The sequence below is a fragment of the Hemicordylus capensis genome, chromosome 8 (genome assembly GCF_027244095.1).
Source record: "Hemicordylus capensis ecotype Gifberg chromosome 8, rHemCap1.1.pri, whole genome shotgun sequence".
NCBI classification, from domain to species: Eukaryota; Metazoa; Chordata; class Lepidosauria; order Squamata; family Cordylidae; genus Hemicordylus; species Hemicordylus capensis.
Genome location: NC_069664.1, coordinates 980,162 through 990,348, shown reverse-complemented (window position 1 = coordinate 990,348; position 10,187 = coordinate 980,162). Strand labels below are relative to the sequence as shown.

At 60.3% G+C, this 10,187-nt stretch overlaps 1 protein-coding gene across 1 annotated transcript; it reads left to right on the top strand.

Annotated features, from left to right (window-relative positions):
- Nucleotides 1-2,879: 2,879 nt before the first annotated feature.
- RNF181 (ring finger protein 181) lies at nucleotides 2,880-7,809 on the top strand. Its single transcript, XM_053270158.1, has 5 exons — nucleotides 2,880-3,609; nucleotides 4,560-4,693; nucleotides 6,549-6,664; nucleotides 6,785-6,859; nucleotides 7,558-7,809. Exons 1-5 carry the CDS (start codon nucleotides 3,518-3,520, stop codon nucleotides 7,615-7,617), a joined length of 477 nt encoding a protein of 158 aa, XP_053126133.1. The 5' UTR covers nucleotides 2,880-3,517; the 3' UTR covers nucleotides 7,618-7,809.
- The last annotated feature ends 2,378 nt before the right edge of the window (nucleotides 7,810-10,187 follow it).

The window sequence follows — 10,187 nt, the reverse complement described above, 5'->3', positions numbered from 1 at the left end:
AGGAGGACTCAGAGGACCAGCTGTCAGCACATTCCCCCAAAGCTTGCTGGGATAAGAGCGCCCTCCACCCTGTGACAACTGCAAGCATAAAACCCTGCATTTAAGCTCAGCATGAACAGGAGGGAAGGTGTGTGCAAGCCTTTGAGCCACACACAACTCCGGATCAGAGCTGATGGAAGATTATCTCAGAGATCATCAGTATCTGGGAACCCAAGGATGGGGGCGGCGGAGAGAAACCCACTGCCTAACCTGAATCGGGGCAGTTCCAGGGATAAAGGGGGCATCTTTTTCAGAAGCAGGGTTAGGACAAGTAAGGAATAAATAAAATCTATGGTGTTCTTCTTATCCAGAGGTTCAAAAACTTGCTTCCCCAGAGGCTGCTGGAATGATGGGAGTTGTTGTCCAGCATCCTCTGGGGACCCAAGTCTGAGAACAAAGGATCAGCAGATAAAGCAAATGCACTCTTAGCCTGAGCACAGAGCAGCAGTTGTGCTTCTTCCACAACACACATGCTTTCTCATCACAACAACCCTGTGAGGTAGGCTAGGCCTTCTTTGCCATGATGAACTGGAAGATGGATTGGTGTCCTCCTGGTTCTGTTAGGTCCCTTTGCTGGTCCCCCAACTGACGATACGGCAGCTATCTTAATTCTACACACAAGTGACCAAATCCCCCCTGGCTCTGGGTCCAAGTATTTCCTGCTTTGCATACAGGCAGTCCCAGCTTCAACTCTGGACAATCCCAGTTTAAGTGGGTCTTGGGTGGCAAAGAGGGGCGGCCGCTGCTTAGCAACAACCCTGTCTCCTGTATTCTCCTCCTTTGTCTCTATGTTATCTCGGAGCGGAGTGTTGGTCTTGTGGTAGCAAGCATGACTTGCCCCCTTAGCTAAGCAGGGTCTGCCCTGGTTGCATATGAATGGGAGACTCCATGTGTGAGTACTGTAAGATATTCCCCTTGGGATGGAGCCGCTCTGGGAAGAGCAGAAGGTTCCAAGTGCCCTCCCTGGCGGCATCTCCAAGACAGGGCTGAGAGAGATTCCTGCCTGCAACCTTGGAGACGCCGCTGCCAGTCTGGGTAGACAATTCTGAGCTAGATGGACCAAGGGTCTGACTCAGTATATGGCAGCTTCCCATGATCCCAGGCAGAATGGTGCAAGTTCTTAGAATGTAAGTGCTTGTAGGTGTATGGAAGCTTTCCAGTTTCACCGGGTTCTCTGTCACACAGCCTTTTGCCTGCCTTACGGTGCTGCTGGCCATTGCTCTCCTACTTCCTGCAGCACGCATCCATCTCTACTCACAGCCCGAATTCAGCATCAGGCGTGCATAAACAGGTTCTGGGTAATCGTGTATCTCGGGGTTCCCCAACCTGGGTCCCCAGCTGTTGTTGAACTACAACTCCCATCATCCCCAGCCCCCATGGCCTTTGTGGCTGGGGGGTGATGGGGGTTCCAGACCAACCACATCTGGGAACCCAGCTCGGAGGCTCCCTGCTGTCTCTGGTGGCTTGAAAATGTCTCAGTTCTAGTTATTCAGCTTGCTTTTCATCGTGTCCATTGGCTGTACACCTCGGAGAGCTGTCTATAAAACAGACTAAAACTGAGTGTGTGACATATGGTGGAGTATCCATGAGCATTCTAACTGGGTGGTGTGAAAAGTGTCAGCAAATTTTAGAAGTTGGCTGTTTAGCAGATCTATATCCTGCTTTTCTGCCATTTAGGTCTTTAAGGAAGTTCTAAGAAGGAATGAATAGCTTTATTATGATCATAGATAAGACATTAACATAACAGATTACAGGGGAGTTTTTAAATAATATTTGGCATAACATTGTCTTCAGCCTTCGTCGTGATGGGCTGCCACATGCAGTTCTTCTGCCTTGGGACAAAGCAGCTCTTCCCCCCCCCCCGCATGTCATGACATCTGGGGATGCCTCCGTAGTGGCAGGAGGCAAGAAGCAAATCCCCCAGACCAGTCCCAGGACAGAGCAGTCTGGGTGGCTCCTGCTGCTACCAAGTTCTTCCTGGCAGTTAGACTCCTCCAGTGAGGGCTGTCCTCCCTCCGCAAGGCCACTCTGGCGGTCTTGGGGAGGGCCCGGGGGCAAAGAACAGGGCCTTCCCAGGAGCCCCTACCCTTCAGACCAGTCTGGGAGAAGACCAACTCCTGGACTGCCTGGATTAGGACGGCTTGGTGGAGGCAAGAGAAAGCCGCCCTTTCTGGAAGATGCTTCCTGTCGGGACAAAAGGGTTTGGGTGCAGGCTGGGTAAAAAAGGCTACGAGCGGGGACAAGCATGACTAGCTAAGCAGGGTCCACCCTGGTTGCATAGGAATGGGGGACTAGAAGTGTGAGCCCTGGAAGGTATCCCCCTTCAGGAATGGGGCCACTCTGGGAAGAGCAGAAGGTTCCCAGTTCCCTCCCTGGCAGCATCTCCAAGAGAGGGCTGAGAGAGAGACTCCTGCCTGCAACCTTGGAGAAGCCTCTGCCAGTCTGTGAAGACAATACTGAGCTAGATAGACCAATGGTCTGACTCAGTATATATGGCAGCTTCCTCTGTCCCTAGGAGACATCCCTCTGATCTAAGGCACCCTTGCCTCGCTCAACGATGCTCACAGGGAGCGGCCGGCCAAGTACCCCAGGGCGGCCAGCCCATTCCAGCAGTGGCTCGCTCAGTCCCCAGGACCACCAGTGGAGATGTGGCCAGGCCAGCCTGCAGTTCTGCTCTTGCGGGGACCCTCTCTGGGCCAGCTCACTCAGCGGGGCGGGACCCTCCTCCAGGCCCCCTTCGCTCTAGTCCACCTCCTGGATTTCCTGCTGGCCTCCCCTCCCCCCACCCAGGAGGAGCCTCTTCCCAGGCCGGCAGCAGCTGGCTCCCCGGAGAGCGGTCCTTCCTTGCTGCTGCCTGCCTGCCAGCCACCCCTTGGCTGCGCCTCCCCTGAGACTGGGGGGGGGGGGTGTCTGGAGTGCCCCTCCCCCCGTCTGCAGCGAGGGGTCACTCACAGCAGCGCTGGAAAGCACACACCCCCCGGCCCCCCCAGGCCCCTCCCGAGCAGGCGCCCCTCCGGTACGCACCCGGGGGCGGGCGAGGCGCGCTAGCAGGCCACGGAGAGGAAGCTGCTGCTGCTGCTGCGCGCTACGCCAGGCGAGCCCCTCCAGCAGAGACGTGCCAGCAGCGGCGGAGGTGAAGCAGCTGGGCCCGCACCAGCAGCAGCAGCAGCAGCGCCAAGTTCGCAGGACCCTGCTGCTGCCTGCCCGGGTTCCTCCGCCTCCGCCGCTGCCTGCCCAAGTCCCGCCGCGCTCCCGGATTGGCTCAACAAGCCGCAGCTGCGCGGCGCCTGCTTCTTCCGGGTCTGCCGGGAGCCGCTTCCAGCCGCGTCACTCTCGCCCGGGCCGAGGGGAGCCGCCGGCGGGACGGCAGCAGCAGCAGCAGCAGCCGGCGCCCCCCGCCCCCCGCCACCGACCCCCGCGCTGGGCTGCGCCGTGCACCGCTGCGGAGGCCCGCCTCGTCTCCGCGCCGCCTCCCGCCATGGCCTCCTACTTCGAGGAGCACGACTGCGAGCCGGGATCCGGGCCCCCCTCGGAGGAGCGGCTGGGCAGGGCCCTGCTGGAGCTGGCCCGGTAGGTAGGGCTTCCCTGGGGCGGGCTGCGGCTGCTCGGCCGCTTGGGGGGGGGGGGGAGAAGAGGAGCAGGGAAGAGGACGCTGCCTCCTGCTCCCGAGTCGGACCAGCTCAGCACGGGCTGCCTGCGCTGACTGGCAGCGGCTCCCGGGGTTCCAGGCAGGCGCCCTCCCCCGCGCTGCCTGGAGATGCTGCCAGGGACCCCTGGAGGCGGGTCGCCGCTTGCCTGCCTGCCTGCCTCCCTCGGGCAAAGCAGGGGCTCTGCTGGGCCGCCGCCCACTTCGCCGTCGTGCACGTGCGGTGGGTGCCGGAGAGACCCCAGGAGGACATGCTCAGCGAAGGGCTGAAGGGCCTCGGCACTTGCCTGCCCACCAGAGCAGAGGCAGGGCGGGGTCCTCTTTAGCCCGACATCCTCTTTCCAGGGCCTGGCGAAGGCAACACGGCCTTCTTCGTGCCCTGCTCCCTCTCCTGTTTTTGTGCCCTTGCTTGCTTTTCGATGGTCAGCTGCTCCTGGCCTTGGAGGCTCCACTTAGCTTCTCCAGGCCCCTCTTGGTTGGAGCAAGCCTGTACTGGGTCCGACCCAATGGCCACCTAGACCAAAACCCACCCAGCCAAGCAGCTCCTTGGGAAGCCCACAAGCAGGGCACGGCAAGCAGTGGCCTTCTCCACAGGCCGCACTGCCCTTCCAGAAGCCCCGTTCAGATGAGCACCCTTTCATTCTAGGGTCCCACTGGGTTGCCGGCTCCTGGGGGCCACAGGCTCTCTGGCAGGAGCGGCAGCATCCTGGGTTGCGCCTCTCTCTCTCCTGCCCCGCCGAGAGAGGAACTGCGCACAGCTGCACCTGACCAACAGTCAGCCTGCAGGCAGGGCGGGAGCGAGGGGAAGGGGAGCGTCTACAGCTCTCTGGGCTGGGAAGGGCTGAAGACTCTGGTTTCCTCCCAACCTGTCTAGGTCCCTTTTCAACGGCCTGGAGATCGACTTGGGCTCCCTCGACAGCGGGGGCTGGGAACAGCGGCTGCCCCCGCCAGCTGCCAGGCGGGCTGTCGAGAGCCTCCCGGCCGTGCCGGTCACCCCACAACAGGCCGGTGAGTGGGGCTTCCCTCGGTGCCCCCTTTGCACGTATTCCAGCAGCAAGACGGCGTCAAGAGCCACAGGGCTGTGCACAGAGGCAGTGGATCACCGGCCCGGGGGGTGGGTGGGTGGGGGCTCCCAGTCTTTTCCAGGAAGGGTACCCCTTTGGTCACAAACCTTCAGCTCCAGCTCGGGTATCCCACACAGGTTTTTAGTGTGTCTGTGTGTACCAGACTAGGTTCTCCCCTCCCCAAGTTCTTTGCTGTTAGAAATTGTGGGGGTCTTAAATCCAGAGTGCCCCTCCTTTGGGGTAAATACAGGGTACGACTTCTATTTATACCCTAAGTAGGGGGTCATCTTAAATCCAGAATTGTCTTCTATTTGGGTAAATACAGGTAAATGTTTACTTAGGAGACAGGCTGCTCCAGTCACTGGCTTACATCCAGATGGAAGTTACTCATGAGTAAAGTAAGGGAAAGTTGTGCCATCGAGTCAGTGTGGACTCCTGGCACCCACAGAGCCCTGGGGTTGTCTTCGGTAGAATACAGGAGGGGCTGACCATTGATGCCTTTCAGCATCTTCCTATATCGCTGCTGTCCCATATAGGTGTTTCCCATAGTCTGGGAGACATCCCAGCGGGGATTCGAACTGGCGACCTGTTGCTCCCTGGGCAAGTAACTTCCCCGCTGTGACGTCAGGTGGCTTCTTAAAACGCATGAGTACTCCCATTGAAATCTTTGGGACAAGTGAGCTTGAAGACCCTCCTCCTCCTCCTCCTCTCTTCCTGATTGGCTGGCTACATGATGACGTTGTCCCACTGAGCACTCTCATTGAAATGAGTGTTGACTTCTGAAGCCTGTCAGTCAGGCTGAGGGGTGGGGCACGCTGAGCTTCAGCATGTAGCCAGCCAATCAGGAGCAGAAGAGAGCGTTGTTGCCCTCCTTCCTCCCCCTCTGTGGCAGACGCATTGCTGAGGGCAGGTCGGCCTCAGGCTGGTTATCCCGAGAGGGGGAACAAAGGGGAGGCAAGGGGGCTCTGAGCACGGCCCAGTGGGAGCCCCTGACCCATGGGCCAAGTGCTCAGCGGGGCTCAGAGCACATGCAGCAGGCAGGCCATGGGAGCAACTGGCCCGATGGAGGGAGGAACTGAACAGCTGCAGGCGCCAGGCTGGGTCCGTGATGTGGCCAGTGCGGAGGCATCAAGCTGCACCTTCCTCTGTGGTGGGCGGCCAGCCGGAGCTTCTCCAGGGGTGGTTGCAGCAGGGGATGATGGGTGTGGTGGTCCAAGAACAACTGGGGCGCCCCTGCAACTTCATGCCCCTGCTCAGTTAGCCTGCGGGGGTGGTTGGGTCTGCCGTCCTGGGTCTGCTTGGAGGTTGGCCCACGCCGGGCTTGTTCTCTGCCAAGCAAATCCAGACGGCCCACTTGCTTGTTTTTGCCTGGTGGAATCCCCGATGCCCAATCCAGGCGGGACTGCAGAGCCAAACGGGGCGGATCTCGTCTATGGCCTGAAGGGGAGAAGGGGCAGCCCCTCGTGGCTGCCGAGACGGGTGGGGAGGCAGCCCGGCAGGTCTGCAGCAGAGCTGGGAGTGTCCGCTGTGCCCTGCGTGGGGCTGCCGGTGCTTCCTGTCGCACCCTCCCCTCAGATGCCTTCTTGCACAAAATTCCGAGAGGAGCAACATCACAACCCCCCGATTCCGAAGAAAGCCGAGTGCCCTGGGGCAGAGTTGGGGGCGCCTGCCGAGAGGGGGCCCGAGGGTCTCCTGGGGGCCCTTGGCGTGCAGCAGGGGTGGGGGCGGCTGCAGAGCCCGCCTGATGCCCTCTCTCTCTGTCCTCTCTCCTTCCTGCCCCGCCCTCTGGGGGGCGCTAGATAAAGGCTTGAAGTGTCCCGTGTGCCTGCTGGAGTTCGAGGAGGCCGAGGTGGTCCGCAAGATGCCCTGCCAGCACCTGTTCCACACCGGCTGCATCCTCCCCTGGCTTGGAAAGGTGGGGCCCGGGGCTGCGGGAGGCCCTGGGTGCTCCGAGGGCTCCAAAGGGCTCTTCCCCCCCCCCTGCCCCACTCCCACTTTCCCGGGCGGCTGGTGCTGACTCCTTTTTCTGGCCTAGACCAACTCCTGCCCCCTCTGCCGCCATGAGCTGCCCACGGACGACGAGACCTACGAAGAGTACAAGAAGGAGAAGGTGAGGGCGGAGCCCCGCTGGGGGCTGGGGGGCGAGCGCTGGCTGCAGGAGAGCCTGTCGGTGCCGCTTGGGAGGGGTGCAGCCCGGGGCATCTGGCCCAGAGTCCGCTTTGCTCTGTTCAGCGCCCGTGTTTGAAGCTGGGGGAGAGCCTGAGCTATGCATTTGCAGGCCGGCTTCAGGAAAGGCCCCCCCCCCCCCGGCATTGGGGAGGAGGCCACCTGCGAGAGGGAGCTGGGGGTGCTTGCCTGCCTTTGGGGCTTGCTCTTCTGGATGTACAGCAGGCAGGACTCTGAGCACCCCCAGAGCCCTCTGTGTGGGACCCCGGTTCGGCTGCGCCCTAAAGCCTCTGGGGCGGGAGCTCGGCAGGGGTTGCCGTCAACCTGGAGGAGTGGCGTGGCAGCAGGGCAGTGTGCTTGGGGGTGGCGAGTGGCGAGCGGGCGGTGGGGCTCCTGTGTCTCCTAGAGGAACGGGTGGGGTCGAGCCCCTCCCCCTAGCCCAGGGCGAGAGGCAGTAAATGGTGCCCAGGGGTGATGGGAGTTGCCCTTTGCCAGCAGCTGGGGGAGCCATGCCCTTGCTTTCTGAGGCAGCAAGGGTGCCAATGGCCTGCCTTCTCCAGCTGCCGTCGGGTCCTGCGCACAGCCAGGGCATGGAAGGCTGATGCCCTCGGACACTGACATCCTCTTCCTTGATCTTCGAAGGACCGGAGGCAGCAGCAGGCGCACAGGCTGGAGTATCTCCACGGGGCGATGTACACGTGACGCCTCCCGCTCCTCCTCCTCCTCCTCCTCCTTCTCCAGCGCAGCAGCCGCCCTCTGCCGGGTGTCCGTCCTAGCCTCTTCCGCAAGTGCCAGGGCCCAAGACGGAGAGGGGCAGCAGGCCGCAAGCATCCCTCCTCTCGGCCTCCCTGCCAACGGGCTTGTGCAACTCCAAAATAAACATCCCCAGACTTCCCTCGTTCCTCTTTTGCTCTCCCCCGCCGCCCCCCGCCCCGCTCTTCCCTGCATGGAGTCCAGTTTGCAAGCTGTGGTGTGGCCTCCCCTGCTGGGCAGAGCTCCAGTGAGGGGCCGGCTGTGTCGGGAAAGGAGCTCCTGGACGGGCCTGAATGGCCAGCAAGGGCCCCCGCCCAGCCCTCCTTCCCTCCCCTCCCCTCCCCTGGCATATGGCTCCAAGCCCACCCAGGCTCGCTCCATGTCGAGCAAGTGGCAGGGCGTCCCCTTGGCTGCACGCGTGGGCCAGGCCTCTCTGCCGGAGCATGCAGGCAGCCATGGCCGGGGCTCCCTTTCCCCTCTGGCTGGGCTGCAGCGCAGAAGCAGGCGTGTGTTTCTGCTGGCCCTCTTGGAGGAAGCAGCCCACCGGAAGGGAAGCGGGAGGTGGACAGAGTGGCTGCTGCGTCCGACTGGGGTGAGCCTCTCGTGGGGCCAGTTGGTTCTGGCTGGGCTTTCGCTGTGGCAGGGGAGTGGTGTGGCAGGGATGGCCTGTGCTGGTGGGGGTAGAGATGGTGGGAGTTGCCGCCCAGCGGCCGCTGGGGACCTCAGGCTGAGAAGATGGCATATAGATTGTGACCCCAAGAGGAGAGGCCACTCCTGGGGGTCAAGGCAGCCCTCCTGGTCTGGGTCTGTGGACCTCATCATTGCTCTGCTTCTGCCATGTACTGTCCTGGCATGGGTTGCTCCTTTTGCACTTGGATCGAGAGTCATCCCCCAGTAATTAAATCTCTATAGCCGAAAGTGATGGAACAGCCAAAGCCAGACCTTGGTGCAGGATCGGTTGCGGAATGAGGAATCTGAGGCACCAATCCGCCTGGCCATTTTAGCCCTGGGCTGCTGCTAACTCTGCATGCAGCCGGCCTTCAGCTGTCTCGGAACCAGGAAAGCAGGGGAAGTCGTCTTAAGCACCTCTGTTGGGTCCTGCTTGTCCCAGAAGTTGAGGGGTGCCTTTTCTGCACCTGGTTTCTTGCCCACATTTGCTGCATCTGTGCTTCGTGGTGAAGGTCAAGGGAGGACAGTTGGAGTCTTGTGTTGGTGACTGACCAGGAGAGGGATCTTGGGGTCGTGGTGGACAGCTCATTGCAAGTGTTGACTCCATGTGTCGACTCAGCTGTGAAAAAGGCTAATTCCATTCTAGGGATCATTAGGAGGGGGGTTGAAAATAAAAATGCTAATATTATAATGCCCTTATACAAATCTATGGTGCAGCCACATCTGGAGGACTTTGGTTTGGTCACCGTATCTTAAGAAGGATATTGTAGAACTGGAAAAGGTGCCGAAGAGGGCATCCAAGATGATCAGGGGCCTGGATCGCCTTCCTTATGAGGCTAGGCTACAGCATCTGGGGCTCCTAAGGGGAGACATGATCGAGGTGTATAAAATTGTGCATGGAGTGGAGAGGGGTCACCCCACAGAACTGAAAGTCAGGAAATTTCAGACCAAAAAGAGGAAGCACTTTTTCACACAGTGTATACTTAATCTATAGAATTCCTTGCCATGGGATGTGGTGATGGCCACCAGCTTGGATGGCTTTAAAAGGGGCTTGGACAGATTCATGGAGGACTGCTCTATCAATGGCTACTAGTCTGGTGGCTGTGGACCACCTCCAGCATGATGCCTCTCAATACTGGTTGCAAGGGAGCAGCAGCAGAAGAGAGGGCCTGCCCTCCCCTCTTGCCTGTGGGCTCCCCAGAGGCGGCATCTGGTGGGCCACTGTGTGAAACAGGATGCTGGACTGGATGGGCCTCCTTGGGCCTGATCCAGCAGGGCTGTTCTTGTGTGGTAGCAAGCCTGGATTGTTGCCTTTGCTAAACAGGGTGTGCCCTGGTTTCCATTCAAAAGGGAGACTACAAGTGGTGAGGACTGCAAGACATTTCCCCTTAAGGTATGATGCTGTGCTAGACGGTGCCAAGTTCCCTCCCTGGCCGCGTCTCCAGATAGGGCTGGGAGAGATTCCTGCCTGCAACCTTGGAGCAGCCGCTGCCTGTCTGTGTAGACAACGCTGAGCTAGGTGGACCCAGGGTATGCATGTTCCTGCTGAAGCAAGGCTAGGCAAGCTAATCCTGGAGGCAGGGCCTTTGTCAGGGCTTTCCAGGGCAGGAGGCCCCCTGAGGGGCGGGTGGGGAAAGCCCTGCTTTGCAGCCTAAGGAGCCCCCCACCCCCACCCCATTCCATGGGCCACTGCTGTTGATGGCCAGAGATGACGCCATCAAACAAAGTGCAAGTCTTGCAGGAGCTGCCAGGCCCCCCCCCCCCCCCAGGGAAGAGCGGCCTCTTTGTGTTCCAGCCTCACTCCAGAGCTGGGATTCAATGGGTGCTTTGCTTGCCCTCTAACACCGCCT

Bases quoted from the DNA above. Each gene is read 5' to 3' on its own strand.
- RNF181 (XM_053270158.1), top strand. From the start codon at position 3,518: ATGGCCTCCTACTTCGAGGAGCACGACTGCGAGCCGGGATCCGGGCCC. The intron at 4,694-6,548 runs GTGAGTGGGGCT...GGGGGGCGCTAG, and splicing joins GGTCACCCCACAACAGGCCG to ATAAAGGCTTGAAGTGTCCC. The intron at 6,665-6,784 runs GTGGGGCCCGGG...TTTCTGGCCTAG, and splicing joins TCCTCCCCTGGCTTGGAAAG to ACCAACTCCTGCCCCCTCTG.